The sequence below is a fragment of the Perca fluviatilis genome, chromosome 6, assembly GCF_010015445.1.
Source record: "Perca fluviatilis chromosome 6, GENO_Pfluv_1.0, whole genome shotgun sequence".
Classification (NCBI taxonomy): Eukaryota; Metazoa; Chordata; class Actinopteri; order Perciformes; family Percidae; genus Perca; species Perca fluviatilis.
In genome coordinates this window covers 2,897,437-2,914,042 of record NC_053117.1, presented here as the reverse complement: position 1 = coordinate 2,914,042, position 16,606 = coordinate 2,897,437, and the positions used below count along the sequence as shown (strand labels likewise).

At 41.3% G+C, this 16,606-nt stretch overlaps 1 protein-coding gene across 1 annotated transcript; it reads right to left on the bottom strand.

Annotated features, from left to right (window-relative positions):
- Positions 1–216: 216 nt before the first annotated feature.
- LOC120561351 (plectin-like) lies at positions 217–16,503 on the bottom strand. Its single transcript, XM_039804435.1, has 13 exons — positions 16,341–16,503; positions 15,754–15,860; positions 15,296–15,454; positions 14,401–14,505; positions 12,439–12,561; positions 8,077–8,232; positions 7,954–7,990; positions 6,557–6,657; positions 5,449–5,609; positions 4,013–4,172; positions 3,188–3,313; positions 1,251–1,320; positions 217–382 (listed from the first exon to the last, which is right to left on the bottom strand). The coding sequence occupies exons 1-13, from the start codon at positions 16,402–16,404 to the stop codon at positions 249–251; spliced, it is 1,503 nt and encodes a 500-aa protein (XP_039660369.1). The 5' UTR covers positions 16,405–16,503; the 3' UTR covers positions 217–248.
- Between the last annotated feature and the right edge of the window lie 103 nt (positions 16,504–16,606).

Below are 16,606 nucleotides of genomic sequence, written 5' to 3'. Positions count from 1 at the left end.
AAATTAAAGAATATTCAACTGTACACATTAAGGACATATTGAGACCGTAAAGCCCCAAATAATTCAAATGAATTACAGTTGAATTTAATTCACATAAATATAAAAATTAGCAAACTAATAAGAATGAGCTGTGCTGTATGATGTAAATGTCTGTCACAGCTATTTAGTGTAGAAAGAAAAGGCATGTGTCTGTGGATCAGCGACAATCACTCAGTCTTGCTGTTCTCCTGTTTATTCCATTAGTGTCTCTACTCCTTCTTCTTGGCTCTCCTCGACAACTTCTTGTTCTGCTCGACTTCGATCAGTCTTCTGCTGCAGCGCTTGATCTCCTCGCGGGACGGACAGCACTCTTCCTCATCATCATCATTAAGCTGGATAGCGTCTGTTAGGGAAAGGGATATTCTCAGTCAATACATCTGGACAATTGCACGACTGCACTGCATTGAATGCATTCCTGATATTTACTTTTTCTCCTGTAAAACATGATTTTAAAGACACTTTGAGTTTCCATACCCCAGATCTAATCAGTCAACATCGGGAAGCATATCCGTGCTCTTTTCTCTTGAATTCACTTGCTAAAGTCTTTTACACTAGTACACTGTCTCTAGTACACTGTGTTCCAGCAGCTTGTGAACCACGGCAGACCTACTTCTGTGGTGATTGGTTGGATATGTGTCTCTGTGGCCCAACCGGCAGCGGGAGATGACCGCCCACCAAGAGTCTGGGTCTGTCCGAGGTTCCTGTCTGTTTAAAGGAAGATTTTCCTCTCCGCTGTTGCACTAAATGCTTGCTGTTGTGTCTCTGTAAATGATAGTGTGTGGTCTAGACCTACGCTGTGAAGTGTCCTGACATAACTCCTGTTAATATAAATAATATAAAATTGAATTGGTTCCCACCTGATCATCTGGAGCAGTTGTCTCTCAGCAGAGGTAAGAGTTTGGGTTTTCTTATAAATTCTATAAGATATATATATAATTGATATAAATTGCTCTAACACCCCTTAAAATCAAGTGGACCTTGTGACCCTGAAAAGAGCTTTTGCGACCCTTTTGCGAGCTTTTGTGGGGTTTGGGACCAACAGGTTGGGGACCAGTGCTGGAACCCTTTGTACCATTTCAGCATTGTTAGCGTCATTGTATTAAAGTGAAGTGTGCCTTGACTCTTAGATGTTTCTAACTGGAACCAAAGATCCTCGCTCCTGTGTATTTCTCTTTACAACACTAAGCTGCTGGACACATCCTGTTACTCACGTATCGGGGTGCTTGGTCTCTTGATGTTCCTCGACTCCATCCTGTTGAGCTGTTCGAGCAAGCTGTAAACCTAAGTAAGACAGAGACACAGAGGCAAAGGTTAACCAGATACAACAGACTTATGCTCACAAACAACTTGACTTTTCCCAAAAGAGAGACTGGAAGCTGAGAGGCATTGCAACATTAGGAGCTGTCCATTAAAACTACTTTTTTTTAAGTAGTTTTAATGGACAGGGAATTTAAACCAAATTTGATTTGTGACTTTTATTAAAGTGCTCATATTATGCTCATTTTCATCAGAATGTATCAGAATAGGTTTACATGGTTTAATTTTCAAAAAACACCATATTTTTGTTGTACTGCACATTACTGCAGCTCCTCTTTTCACCCTGTGTGTTGAGCTCTCTGTTTTAGCTACAGAGTGAGACATCTCACTTCTGTTCCATCTTTGTTGGGAGTCGCACATGTGCAGTACCTAGGTAAGGACTACTAGCCAGTCAGAAGCAGAGTAGGGTGGGGCCTAACAAGCACGTTAGTGTGATCCCAAACAAACCCGCTTCAGCCAGTAACCATGGCTACGGCTCAGCTGTACATGTTCCAACCCTAGTCTTATACCGAAACACAGGCAGACCAACCAGAACCAGCTTCGCAACTTAGACTGGAGCAAGACATTTCAGAGTGGGAAGTTATTTAAATGTTAACAAATGAATCTTTCATACGTAAAGTTTTCATTCTACACTGTCTCCTGGACATGGCAATACAACTATCTGAACTCTTGGGGCCTCCGCTCTAACTAGCTTGGTTGGCGGACGTGCCACGCAAGTAGGCGAGCATTATAACGTGTGTTACAAAGTGACCACGTCTGTCTCTGAAGTAAAGGCTGGACTACAATAGAGCTGTTTGGAGCAGTTTGTGAACAGTGTTTTCTGTTGGAGATGGTAAGTCCCTTTGGGGGGGACTTTGGGCTTTTTCACTTTGTAAACCTCTTACGTGCACAAAAAAGATATATAACACAATAAAGGAAAGGGAAAAAGCCAAAAAGCATAATATGAGCACTTTAAAAATGCATCTTATGAACAACTGATAGGACAGATGCATACAATGTAGGCAAGATACACTTTTATAAAAAAAAGTGCTTATCAATCTTCTCATGTAACTGTGTTTTAGACAGAAATACTGTTCGCAAAGTACTCCTTTAGTAGTTACATAAAAGTAGTGCCTGTTGGGAACAGGTCGATGGCTTGGCCCGCTCATCCAAACGACTTCTCACTGGACACTGAGCAACACACCTGCCATGACATAGATGAGTCTCCGTGCTATGTTAGTATATAGTATATGCATCATGTGGTAAAAGCTAGCTATTTTGCTATTTGCTTCTTTGCCAGGCTATTTCCAGGAACAAAATTCATTCTACAATGTCTGTGAAATGTTTGAGTTTGCTACAATCTCCCGTCTCTCTGACTTTATCTGTTCTTTAATGTTTTGTAGCGAGTGATAGAGAGCCAGCTGTATCCAGCATGCCATTCAGCGGTGTTACAGTTAATAGGGTCCCCTCTCAATATACTGCACAGTGTGTACATAAAGCACTAGAAATAAATATGTATATCTCAAGAGCTCGCACTGACACTGCAATACAGCCGCCAAGTGAGAAGACGATCAGATGAACGGTTGAGGAAATCAACGACAGTTAGATGACTAAGTGGAACATTTTGGAAACAATCCACTTTAAAGAGGTGTAAAATGTAGGTACTGGAATAATTCATACTTCATTACACTACAACTATTAAATCAGGATTAGTGTTAAAGGACCAGCTGGTGGAAAACTATAATAATAATAATAAAAAAAAAAGAAAAATAATAATAATAATAATAATAACAGCAGAAAATGTCAGACACAGCACATTAAGCCGATGAGATGAATGAGAGAAGTGTAGCACCCTCTCTTGGTCCAGGCTGCTGATCTCAGGCTGGTGCTTGGATGCTCTGTGCAGTAGTGTTGGTAGACGGGCGCTGATGTCCCTCAGTTTGTCCATGCTCTCAGTACAGGAAGCTCTGGGCAAGCCCTGCCAGTGGGACAAACATGGATCAACACCAAGCAAGCAAACTAGACAAGAGGCTAGCAAGACGTAAGATGTAAAGATCAGGGAAGACAAGATCATCTCAGGAGAACTGGCGCCACCATCAGGTCAACATGTTAACGTGTCCAGTAACACTTTGGTTTGTGACCAAACTCCTGCACAACTACACACATTCACCCCCAGCTGTGCTATGTGCTAATTAGCAAATGTTATCCTAATCATTATACCTGCTAAACATCAGTGTGTTAGCATTGTCATTGTGAACATATTAGCATGCTGATGTCAGCATAGCATTACTATGGATTCTTTTGAGTGCGCTGTGGATGGACACTATTCACCCACAATGCAATGCACAAAGGAAAGGAAGGAGTTCCTCCAGCTGAATTTCTTTAGAATAAGTTTTTGATGTCAATGAGTCAGCTGCAGAAAGGTCTTGTTTAACATAAACAAGCTTTCTGTATGTGAAGTTTAAAGGGCATTTCAGTCACAGTTTGTATCACATATTGGGTCATTTCAGTCAGTTACTATGACGCTTACTATGTAATGTATGGATATATTATGGTTACAGCATAGTGGCTCCATGCTGGAACTCTTTCAGGGCTCACATGCGAGCAGCACTCTATAAAGACAGAAAGTATGTCCTTTAAAGACAGCAGTAAACAAAAGGACTGTCCTGGTCCAGACCTCCACGGGAACGCAGCTCATCCTGAAGTAGATGTTGTTGACCCCCCGCTCAACAGCGTCCAACATGTCCTGAGACTGCTTCAGCCCGGCCTGCAAGCATTCCACACGGACCACTTCCTCGTTCAGTTTGGCCTGCATCGTTCCCTTCTGCTCGTCCAACCTTAAAAAACACAGATGGAGTTCTTCAAGCTGGCTCAAACGTGGCAGTCACATGTCTCGCTGTGTGCTGTATGATCCCACTGTCATTGGCCCCTTCTTCTCCTCAGTACACAGTGTCCCAGCTGTTTCTAAGATGGAGTGATGAGTGCAGATGGGATTCTGATATGTCACCGTGCAACAACACACGCTGAGAACGGTCCGCGGGGAAGAGAGACAGGTTAGTGAAAACATGCCCACCGCCGGCCAATCACGTTGTTCACAGACTGACAGAAGACACAAACAGCCTATTAGAGCTGCCAGCACCCAGATGCTTTCAAACAATAATTATGATCTAATAATAATTTCATGTGTATAGCACTTTTCAAGCATTAGGCACAAAATATATATATATATAATATTACAAAATAAAATGAAAGAATCAGAAACACATGAGAGCCCATTCAGAACAGAACAAACTGGACAATGGAAAATGTTTGGAAGTATACTGAAATGATGATACTAATCCAACATAGTTTAAATATGTGAAGACAATAAAGTAATAAAACACCATAAAATAGTGATATAAAGAGCAAATATGAAGTGATCGGATAATGGAAAAGAAAACATGGTTAAGTGTCGGCTATATTGTTAAACATTGAAATTTACCCCGCGAGATTAATAAAGTATAAATTATTATTTACTAAAGGATATCATTATTATTAAAGGTCAGTTAAGAGGTCACCATGACTACAGTAACAGCTTCAGAGAGCACAGGCTGATCACATGACCAGCGGTCAGCACTGTGAGTGGACAGAGCAGCAGGAGAAGAAGAAACACATGAGGTCTCTATGTCTCTGGCACTGACTGCGCACTCTCTCTCTCTCTGTCTATGTCTCTGTCTATGTCTCTGTCTGTCTCTCTCTCTCTCTCTCTCTCTCTCTCTCTCTCTCTCTCTCTCTCTCTCTCTCTCTCAGCATTTATGAAGAAAGGAAGCGTGTTCCTGATGTCTGCTTCTATATTCTACTCTGCTATACACTTGCTATTAGAAGCTGAAACCCTTTGAGATTTGAACAAAGTTTAACAACAGTTACTCTGGACTTGCGTACTTACCTCTATTTTCCAACCACTGCAATATTATAACAATTATTCCAGGACCAAATTATTTTGAATGTATGTAGATGACATTGTATTCGAATGAAAGGTGGTGTGCCATATTAAAATCTGACTGTTGGTGAGTGAATATGATCCTGAGGACTACCATGTGATGGCTGGATAAGTATGGAGCTCAGCAGCAGTACCTTGTGGCTGCAGGTTGGGCACTGAACCTGAGCTGGGCATACTGGAGCTCCAGAAGGGCCAGGGCGTGGGCCTCCTGCCGGGCCAGCTCCTCATTCTGGCTGACCTCGGTGAGGAGCTGCTGCCTAGTGGTTCGCTGGTACACCACCTTGTTAACTAGTTCCTATGAACACACCAGATAATTCAGCCAGACAACAGTGGTTTAAACAGGACATAATATCATGATAATAAGGAGAATATTACAGGCATGGGGCTGTGTGTATAAGCCATGCAGCTACTGTGGAATGCAGCGAAGGACATATTTGCAGAGTTTGAAATGAGGATTAATACATACAATGTGTCCTCAAAAACAAACTAAAGCTAGCTAGCGCTACAAAAACAAAAATGCCCCAACGCTGATATAAAATGATATCATGCGTGCATCCTTTTTGTGAATTTACTTAAAGAAATAGTCCAACATTTTGGGAAATGTGCTTTCTTCCTGAGAGTCAAATAAATGTCCATGATTATCCATAACACTTCAATGTCTGTGTATGACTCAGCGGCCGGTGGCTTGGGAAAAAGGTAGCCCGGCTCTGGTTAAATTTTTTTGTTGCCTGGCAACTTCACTGTGACGACACTCCAGCAAATCGCAACACCCAAACAGACAGATGTTTAGATATTTTTATATATCTCTGTGTCCCAACCGGCAGCGGCACCACCAAGAGTCTGGGTCTGTCTGAGGTTTCTGTCTGTTTAAAGGAAGATTTTCCTCACCACTGTCGCACCAAATGCTTGCTTTTGGGGAGAATAGTTGTGTCTCATTTTGTAAATTATAGAGTGTGGTCTAGACCTACTCTATCTGTAAAGTGTCCTGAGATAACTCCTGTTGTGATATGACACTATAAATACATTTGAAATGAAAATTGTGTTGAATTATATGGCAGCAGTAGCTCAGTCTGTGGGAGCCTGGCCTGGGGACTAGAGGGGGGCTGGTTCAAATGCCAAAGTACAGAGGGTTCACTGGTAGCTGAAGAGATGGCAGGTCCCCTCCTGTCCTGGGCACTGCCGAGGTGCCCCTGAGCAAGGCAGTGAGCGTGGAACTGAGTGTGTGTGTGGAGGAGTTGGTACCTGCACGTCAGCACAGCCCAGCGCCTCCCTCAGAGCCTCCATCTCCTCCACCAGCTCCATGTCAGCCTGTGACGCTCCGCAGATGTCATAACCCTGATGATCTGCAGACATCACGCAGCCCAATGATTATTATAATGGTTACTGATCACAGGATCATATGTCATAACCATGATGCTCTGCAGACATCACGCAGCCCAATGATTATTATAATGGTTACTGATCACAGGATCATATGTCATAACCATGATGCTCTGCAGACAACATGCAGCCCAATGATTATTATAATGGTTACTGATCACAGGATCATATTTCATAACCATGATGATCTGCAGACAACATGCAGCACAATGATTATTATAATGGTTACTGATCACAGAATCATAGTGCAGGAAACATACTGCTCTGTTACACTGATGGACGAGTAGTTTCATGTATTTTCATTGTACATTTGAAGTGATGGGAGTATGGTTTTACGTTAAAGAAAGACAGGTATAACATCTACAGCAGCTGCTCAGTGAGCATCACTCTTTAATCCTGCACTCAGTGACAGAACTCCACCAATGAGACACAACGTACTCCCAAGTGGAAGATCACGTCAATAATCACATGTAGGCTCAGGAATAGGATTTACTGTCACATTGTTCTGTCTTTAAAAAAACGGTACACCTCTGAACATACTAATTATCCATAGCACATGATACAGTATATATACTATATATATATATATATATATATATATATATATAGGTGCTAATAAAGATTTAATTCGATTGTTTGGACAATAAGGTCCTATCAAATGTTAGATCATAAATAGATACAAAAAAATACAGTATACCTCAGGTAACATATTATTGATCACACGTGCCTGTTTCTGTGAATTCAGAGATCTCAAAACATATTTTAGTTATATTTGATGAATAGCCTGGTTGTTACGTTGTGTGTAGGAAGAAAGGCGATAGATCTGGGCCCAGAGTTACACCCTGCTTCACATAGAATACAACAGCTTGATACTGACGCTGTGGAACAAGAGTTCCTGTGAATGGTGAAACATGGAAATAAAACAAAATAAACATAACATCAATAAAAATTTGATATTATATTAATACTGAAACATATTGTTCAGATCTAGTTCTTTTGGGATTCTGGTTCCGTTTTAGGACTTGAATACTGATAATGGATTAGTAAAGGCTCTTATTTTGGTGATTTTCATCCTATTTGCCACCCATGTTAATTTGATCCATATCTGATGAGAGTGTAGTGGCTCCTTCTGTTTTTCATTAAGAGACCTGTGGAGTGTTTGATTTGTTATGACTCAAGCAAACATTTGGTTGATAACAAAGCATAATAAACTGTGTCGGGACAGACAGTTGCATTCAACAAGTGCTCTGTTGCAATACCTGTGACAGGAATTGAGAGTGCTTCTTCTTCAATTTCCTGCATGTGAAAAGGAAATATGACAACAATAAATGAACCATAAACAATCAGTTATTTGCAAATAGATGTAACTTTCCCATTGTTACCTGCTCTTTGAGCCTGCTGTGTGCTGTGGGGCTCAGGCGGCCCAGGGTTTCCATTTGCCTTTTCAGCTCCTTTTCTTCTGCACTCAGTTCACATAGCTCGATATCCATTTCTCTTTTCTTTCCCACTGTCTCACATTCCATCTGAACCATCAAGTCCTGATGGGTCAGAAGAGAAAAAAACACAAAAACCATTACATGAATCTTTAGAAGAACCAAGGCAGCTGTGAGATTTGGTTTTAGGTCCAGGGCAGAGGGTTCAACCAAGAAAACTTCACACTCAACCAACAGTCCGAAAAAATACCAAAAAGCATTAAAACATCCAAATCCATGTGATTGCTCCTTTAATTCAGTTTTACATTGAGCACAGGGAGATACGATGCACCAGGATTCTGGTTATGTCTCTTCAGTGTGCCATGGGCCTCTGCATTGAGTCTCTTTGACCTTCCACCAACAAAGAGAGGTAATCAACTCATCAGCAAAAGCTGCCGAGTGGCTACCACTGGGGAGGCAGGTCTTAGGCTGGCGACAGACTGGTTGACATGCGTTGCATGAGCGTGTCAGCTGCGTGGCGTGTCCGTTCATATTTCGGCTCCCATGTTAACAGGTTAGAACTTACACACTGCCTGTGTGACACGCGTGTGCGTGCTAGAAATAGAACTGACGCCTATTTTTCACGCGACACGCAAGCGCTTTGGAAGCATTTCCAGGCTAAATAGAATAGGAAAAGATGTTTATATGTCATTTTGACACGAACACATTTAATAAATGACATGTTAATGTTTGAAAGTCTCTAGGTTTTGACATAAATACAGATATAAATGTAATAAAAAAAAAATTTGATTTTCAATTATTGCACCTGTCAATACAGAACAAAATATTCTGTAGCCTATTTTGCCGCCAATACTGCCGACGTTGTCTTTGCTGTAATCAGATCAGTATATATTTATGTTTAACATGAAGTATACTACTGCTTGAGTGCAGTAAGGCTGGCCACACACTGGCTGCGTGGCGTGAGCGTGGCGTTTCTGTTGCGTGTCAGCTGCGTGGATTTTTCTATGTCTTTACACACCAGAAAGGTGTCTGACGAGGCGCTGCTAGCCTTGTCTGGACACATGGATGTTTCCCATTGATAAAATGAAATACCGTTTTAAACATAAATATATACTGATTTGATTACAGCAAAGACAACGCCGGCAGTATTGATGGCAAAATAGGCTACAGAATATTTCCTTGTGTATTGACAGGTGCAATATTAGAAAATCGATTTTTTTTTAATTACATTTATATATCTGCATTTATATCATCTCTTATAAATATCACTTCCCCATCAGTCAGGACCAAGATCTGACCATAATTACACTTCCATAAAGTCCTTTCCATAAACTGCCGTTGCTTTAGCCTATTATTTCAGTTGCAACCCTGGCAGTGGGAAGCCATCGTGAGAGCAAATAAAAATGCTGGAATGCTAACGGCGCCTGATGGCTTATTAGCATCAAAATGGCTCCATAGGAGGTACGCTTTGTGGAGGCTGGCTTACCCCCTTGGTTTGACCCATAGACAGTAAGTGTAGACATGAACATACGGTTCATGAAAAAACATCCGAACCGTGACAAGCGGACCGAGTGGTTCGGATGTTTTTGTGTGTGCCGCACGGTTCGACGCATGCACAATGTAGCCTCGTGCCCGTCAGGTGCCTGTATGTGACCTTGTGTTTCCCTTTCGCGCGAAAGAAGAGGTGTGGACAAGTTACCAACAAAACGTACAGCGAAAGACCGTGCAAAACATTTCAGGCCGTCCTGCCAACCTGTAGACATTTTAACATCAATGTACTGTAACGTTTTTTCACTCTAAACTCGCTGAAGCGGCTGCAGTTTAGATCCTGTCGGGTCTCTGCAGCGGGCGGGGCTGCTCAGTTCTCCCCTTGACCCTAAAACCGTGATACGAACCATTTTGTGAACCGTACCACCCCTAATAGACAGTAAAGAATGCACCACCAGATCCCGTGTCTCTGGACGGAGACCAGTGAAGGATATTAGAAGCTCTTTTCCGGTGCTGGCTGAGCGTTACTGAGCAGCCTCCAACTGAGCTTGAAGACGTAAATGTGACGTGAGCAACCTGTCTGAAAGTGTGAAGTCTTCTGGTAGCTGTGCCGAGAGAAATCTCAATCATTCCCAGTCTTACAGAGATGGAGAGCGTAGGTATATGTAAGGAGATAACATAGACACAGGCTAATTATTGATCACTAACATGCTAGTTAACATTAGTAATTAAACTTAAACAGCTCATGTAAGTCCAAACTGCCTGTGAGCTTCTCCTGTACTATACGGTAATTCCTCTTCTATGCGACAGTAAGTCGCGTGGTTATGACACAATCGTCAGCCTATCTTATAAAAGCGTCTGCTACGGAGCCATAACATGAGGTACAAGGTAATGGAGCCTTTTATACATTGTCGTGTTTCTTTAGAAATAAACAATGGACAAATAGAGTCTTTAAACTCTTCAGATGTTATTCACTGTCAAAGTGATGTCAAAATGAATGTCAGTCAATGGGATGCTAACGGGAGGTGATCGCTTTGTAACATTCTTCTTCTTCCTGTATTTACTTTCTTGCTCCCGCCCCAGACACATCTGACCAACAAGAGGAGTGAACGTTCCTGCGTGTTGGTAATGACACATTTTAGTTTGCCTGGATTTTGTCCCAGGTTTCAAACCAAACTAAACCAAAGGGAAACCGCTCCAAGTTTATAAACTCATCAACGGATTCGGACCAAAGCAAACCAACTACAGGTGTGAAAACTCCTTTAGACTGAGAATTGTTCAGGGACACTTCAATTCCCAAAACACTAAGAGCAACCATCAACCATCAACCTTCCATCAAGGCCATCACTCACTTACTCAAAGAAGTGCATGTACTGTGTTCATCTTTAAACTACTTCCCCTACTCACAGTAAGGACATTATATGTGACAGTATCTAATAAAAATATATAAAATAAGAAAAAGGAAAAAAAAAAAAAAAAACTATAGTTTCAATACAATAAACTCATGTAATCACGAAACCATTTCAAAATGAAAAGTGTAAATCCTATCCAAGCATTCAGATCATGTCATCTGATATTATCAGCATGCTGATCCAGGGATGGGTCTAGAGGGGGGGGTTACTTTTTAAGTAAATTAGTTAAATAATCAGTTTTGCCACATGATATAATTCCAACATCCACGTCTCTTTTCTTCTAACGACATCATTCAGTGCTAACAACTGTTTGATGGCTTGTCTTCAATTAAATGTGGTTGACTCGGGTTAGAGTTAAAGTTTAAACCAGTGGTTCGTCATGCTGACTTCACTGTTAGGGAGCACCATGTTAACAGAGTATGGTTTCTCTTCTCTCTGCAGTGTTCTGTTCTATCAAAGAATTTCTAACATAGGAAGAAGTTCCACTCCCTCGTTACTTCCGGCTTCTGAACTGGTTGCAGTTCCAGCAGAGTTCCATATAGGGGGCGCTCACAGGCCAGTGCAGAATGAATGGGACTCTATGGAGCTATACCCCTCAAAACACACTTTTCTCAGGATATAATTTTTTGTCTAGTAATTTGAATGCTGCATTCGAAAGGGGAGGCAAAAAAATTACACACTGTTGTGTGTTAGATTTTTTTAAAGTCGTTTTTTTTGTTCTAAAAAGCCTTTTAAAATGTCAATGACGTCATACACATATACGGCCGGAGATACTGCTTTACGGCAAGCTCTGAGTCCCTTCCTTTGATCTCTCGAGGCATCGACAACACAGCTGACAGGTTAGACTCTCTCTGATAATACACATGCTAGAAAGAGGTTTGCTGATGTTTTAAAGACCACACCGAAATATTCACTCTGATATTCAGGCTCTGCTTTGGATGCCGTCAAGCGGGATCTCCGATCGTAATCACTCCTTCACTGACCAATCAGCATTCATTAGCAGAATGCTAGCGTGTTATGGGCTACAACGACTCACCCTGTAAGAAATCAAAAGGACATAAGTACTCGTTCATTCAACTTTCGACCTATAACCCATGTTGAACTTGCAAAAACTACAATCAAATCTGAGGTTTCTCAACGACAATCAGGCGAAAGAGACACATTTAGCCGTCTAGCGCCATAGACTCCCATTCATTTTGCACTGGACCGCGATCACCCCCAGTGGAACTCTGGTGGAACTGCAACCAAAATCCGGTACAGTGGGGCTGAATAGGGAGTGGAACGGCTTTCCGTAGACCAGCTTTGGTTCTATCTTTTATCTATGATTTGAGTAGTCAATTTAAATTCAATTCGACGAGTGACGAGAAAGTGTTTCCCATGCAGGAGAGAGTGGAGCTGCAGACAGTCTTACCCGAGTGCAGTCTGTAGCCGCGGTGACTGACTGGAAGTGTTGGGCTGCTCGCTGCACCTCGGCCTGGCCAACGGCCACCGCATGCTGCTTCTGCTCCAGCAGCTTATACATCCCACACACCTCCTGAACACAGACAGACACCAAACATCAGCTTCTGGCTCAATACTGATCACATGGGGCTAGCATGTCAATGTGCTTCTACTCATGGTGTGCTAATGGGCTAATGCTAGTTCACATTAGTCCATAGGTCAAACTTTCCTTTCACATCTCTGGTGTCCTCAGGAAGGAAGCATGACATTGTTGGAATTTGGTGTTATGGAGCCCCAGAGTACTCAATATTAAATAAATAAAAGACAGGAAATCAATGATCATATGATTAAATCATACAAAATATAGAAATGATTCAAACTCCTTCAATATAATTGAATTAAATTTCATCATTCATTTATTAAGAGATTTTGTTATTGTATTGTTGTTTATTTTATTATATGCATTTCCTATTTAAAAAGGCTCTTTTTCAAAATTTGAATATCGGCATTTCTCCAAATGACACTTTTATGTTGTCACCGCCCCCTCACCTTTCAGCCAATCATGTACACCCCAGCATCTCTAAGCTAGTTAGCTCCTGTTAGCTAAAGCTAACACAATGCTAACGTTATTCTAGAGGCTGCTGCTATAAATAACTACAGTACACAGACACAGCACGCTTGACTCTCATTGAAAACTCTTAGAAAAAGCCGCCCCACGCTGCGTAAATGCGCTCGTCTGTTCTTAAATTAATTTACAAATGATTGTTTCATTTGTAGATATTTAACACAATTTATTCATATGACTATTTTATATCGAACTATTATTAAGTAATATAGTTGATTGTATGTTGAGACCTAATCAGTGATTTCATTGAATACTTTACTCGGACATCAACAACCATGTTTTACATGAACACACAGAAGCTAGCCAATGAAAGCCTCTGTGCAGTGATGATGTTCTACATGTAGCAGTGTGCTGGTCCACGTCCTCTCTAACCTTATGGACCCTAACAGTATAGAGGGGTAAAAGAACTGGTACCAAAAAAACAGTAGTATGTCAAATATGCATCCAAGTTCAATGTAGAGTCAGAGGTGTGACAGTTTTACGTTACAGATCCACTTTTGCGACACGACTGTCGCGTGGTGTCGCGACATCATATAGCCATGGTTGATGCTCCACGCCCCTAACCAGCAGCTGATTGAACGAACGCATGACGTGGGTGTGTCTACTCGAGAATTTCAACAGAGTGTCATGGCGGCTCGTTGAGAATACGATCTCGTATTTTACAAAAATAGTTCACCGAAATGTGTTTCTGAAAACATTTTAAGCGAGAAATAGGCCATGCAGTTGCTGAATATGTCTTCATTTCAGATCAACAAAGATTTTCGTCTACTTCTACTGGATAGTCGCGTCGCGTTCAACGCGATTCATTTGCATAAAGCTGGGCATCGGCCAGCTTTTTGACGCGCAGCATTTTTTCAAATGTAGCGCCGCCTTCCCGGAATGCTTTGCAGGAGCGTTGAAGTCGCTTGACGTCACCCATAGGAATAGAGCGGGGCGCGACGCGACAGAAGCGTCGCACGGACAAGTGGATCTGCACCGTTAGAGACAGTACATCCTGTGGTTCTGGACGGTCTCAGTGAAAAGCAGTTGCTAATTTATCCAAACTTTAAATAAAAACTATTTTACGCAGGAGTGATACTGTATATTTTTTTCTTCAATCTTGCTTTACACTCTTGAGTTATATTTTTTAAATAGATGTATCCCAGATGTTTTTTCCTATTATTACCAAAAGTGAAAATAATGCTAAGTTTCTACACAACATGATGTCCCGCTTATCATTATGCATTGATAGAGTATCTGTATTGATACGCAGCTATGGATAAAATATTTCTGATAGTGGTTGGCGGAGTATAAAACAGCACAGCTCACCTGCTGCAGGTGCTCACGGATGTGTTGATAGGCCGTCTGGATTTCCCTAGCCTCTGTGGTCTTCATCTTCATCTTGTCCAGGTTGTTCTCCAGCTGTCGTATACGCTGACATTACAAGTGATAGTGATCAATGATACGATAGGATAACAGAAGATATGTTGAAATGTAAATGAATTCATCCAGCGTTAGCTGTTCCCACACACATAAGTACTGCTGAGCAATTTCTGCTGGCCCTTCTTTAGACACACAGATGGTCAACAGTTCTAGGGGTGTGTCAAAAAGATTATTTACTGTATATTTAGCCCCATCTACTTTAAAATGTCTGTCATTTAAACTGATATCCAGTGTATCATTGGTACATTAGCACTAGATTGAACATAGTGTGGTCAGTAATCTTGTACAGAGCTGAACTGAACATCTCACACATGTTTAGCATATGCCTGAGCCACAGTGGACAGTAACTGGAGCCTGGAGGGTGCCAGGGCTGGCGAGGATACACACCGACAGGCGACAGGCGTTCATTATGGGAGTCCTCAGGACACATGTTGAGAAAAAGCTGCTCTAATCAACAGTTTTATATTAATTATGTACCACATGGTTATGTGTAAAGAAGTCTGGCCCAACGGACATGCTGGATGTTCCTCCCCTCTCTCTAGCTCTGCTCAGTGCCACCCAGGACGGCTGGGATTACTTTGATGGATGAAGAAATACAAACAAGCCGGAGCGTTTTTTCCCCTTATCCCAGCATAGATATATGGTGTAGATCAAGTGAAAGGTGTAATCATATGTCAAATGTTGTGTTTGGCTGCCCCCAAGTTTCAAAAAAAGAAAAGATTGTAGTTTTAAGTATTTTCCCATGCAGTGTTTTTAGGGGGGGTGGGGGGTGCACACATACCTGCTTACATGTGTCTTCATTTGTCGGCTCAAGGTTCTTTGCTTTCAATGACTCCTGCAGCTCTTTCAGCTTGGTCTCTTTTTCCTTTACAGCAAACAACAGCCTGTTGTGCTCTTTGATCAGGACATGCCTCCTCCGCTTTTCTTGTTCAATTTTTTTCTGAATGACAGGAAAAGAAAACAGATTAGCTACATTCAATTCAACTTCTTCTTTGCTTATGAAAAGTCCAAGTGAAGTTGGAGGTTTGTGGTTTACTCTGACACTGTAACACAGTGCTAGTATGGTTTAAATGTGCAGTAAACTATGTTAATCCAATACACTTTTTGTCAAATTCACTGAGGGGGAGGGGGGGGGTATCTGTTTGGCAGTTGAGTTCAAATATCAACAATCTTTGAGCAGCACTGCTTACTGCACTTTTAATTTCTTGCTAAAGGGCACTTCAGCAAAGCAAACTTTACCTCCAGAGGTAGGCCCGCCTTGAACAATGGCTTTTGTCTTGTCCTAAGTTTGTCTTGGCTGTCCAAGACCAGCTTTGCTGCACCATGATCTGCTTTCATCTGTTTCTCTGGAAATGAAAATGGATTTGATTAATTTAGTGTTTTCATTAAACAAGCTTTCATTAAACGACTTCCCGGCCAGTTAGACTTTCCATCTCTCCTTGAAATTAATAGTTTTATACAGTAACACTTGTGCAATGTATTTTCTGCAATGACTTACATAAGGAACATTAGCTACATTAACATGTCAATTTTGTCATTTAACATGTGCACATAGCATAGGCTTTTCTTACCCATAGTGTTAACAAACAGTATGAGTTTAGTTAACAAGAATCACTCTCAGTAATACAGCTACAGCACAATGTTTCAACGGAGACTTGTTTACAGTGGATATGTTAACTAGCTAGCCAAGTTAACTAACGCTGTGGCTCATATATTCATCATTTTATTTCATAGTGGAGTTTCCCTCTTCTTAAAATCAAAGAGTTAAAGTGAAAAACAAGCTGGTGGTTAGCTATGCTATCTATGCTAACTAACTTTTGAAATACCTGAGGTTTTGATTCGACGCAGAGTCCCTGAATCTTTCATCTTTGTAGAGGAATCACAATCCATTTTTATTTTTTAACCAGAGAATCAAGCTAGCTGTTACCTGCATGCAGTTCATAGATATATGCACGCAGTTACTCCATGTGTCAATCCTTAAAATATAGATTTCAGTCCTGGTTGATTTAGAATTTCTATTTGAATAAAAACAATGGAGTTGTGTGAGAGTTCAGCATTCCAGAATTGTGTGCATAGTTCCATTTTTTGTGTG

Excerpts from the sequence above, each read along its gene's own strand:
- LOC120561351 (XM_039804435.1), bottom strand. The coding sequence starts at position 16,404 with ATGGATTGTGATTCCTCTACAAAGATGAAAGATTCAGGGACTCTGCGT. Across the intron at positions 15,861-16,340 it reads GCGTCGAATCAAAACCTCAG|AGAAACAGATGAAAGCAGAT; the intron begins GTATTTCAAAAG and ends TTTCATTTCCAG. Across the intron at positions 6,658-7,953 it reads ACTCTCAATTCCTGTCACAG|ATCATCAGGGTTATGACATC; the intron begins GTATTGCAACAG and ends TGATGTCTGCAG.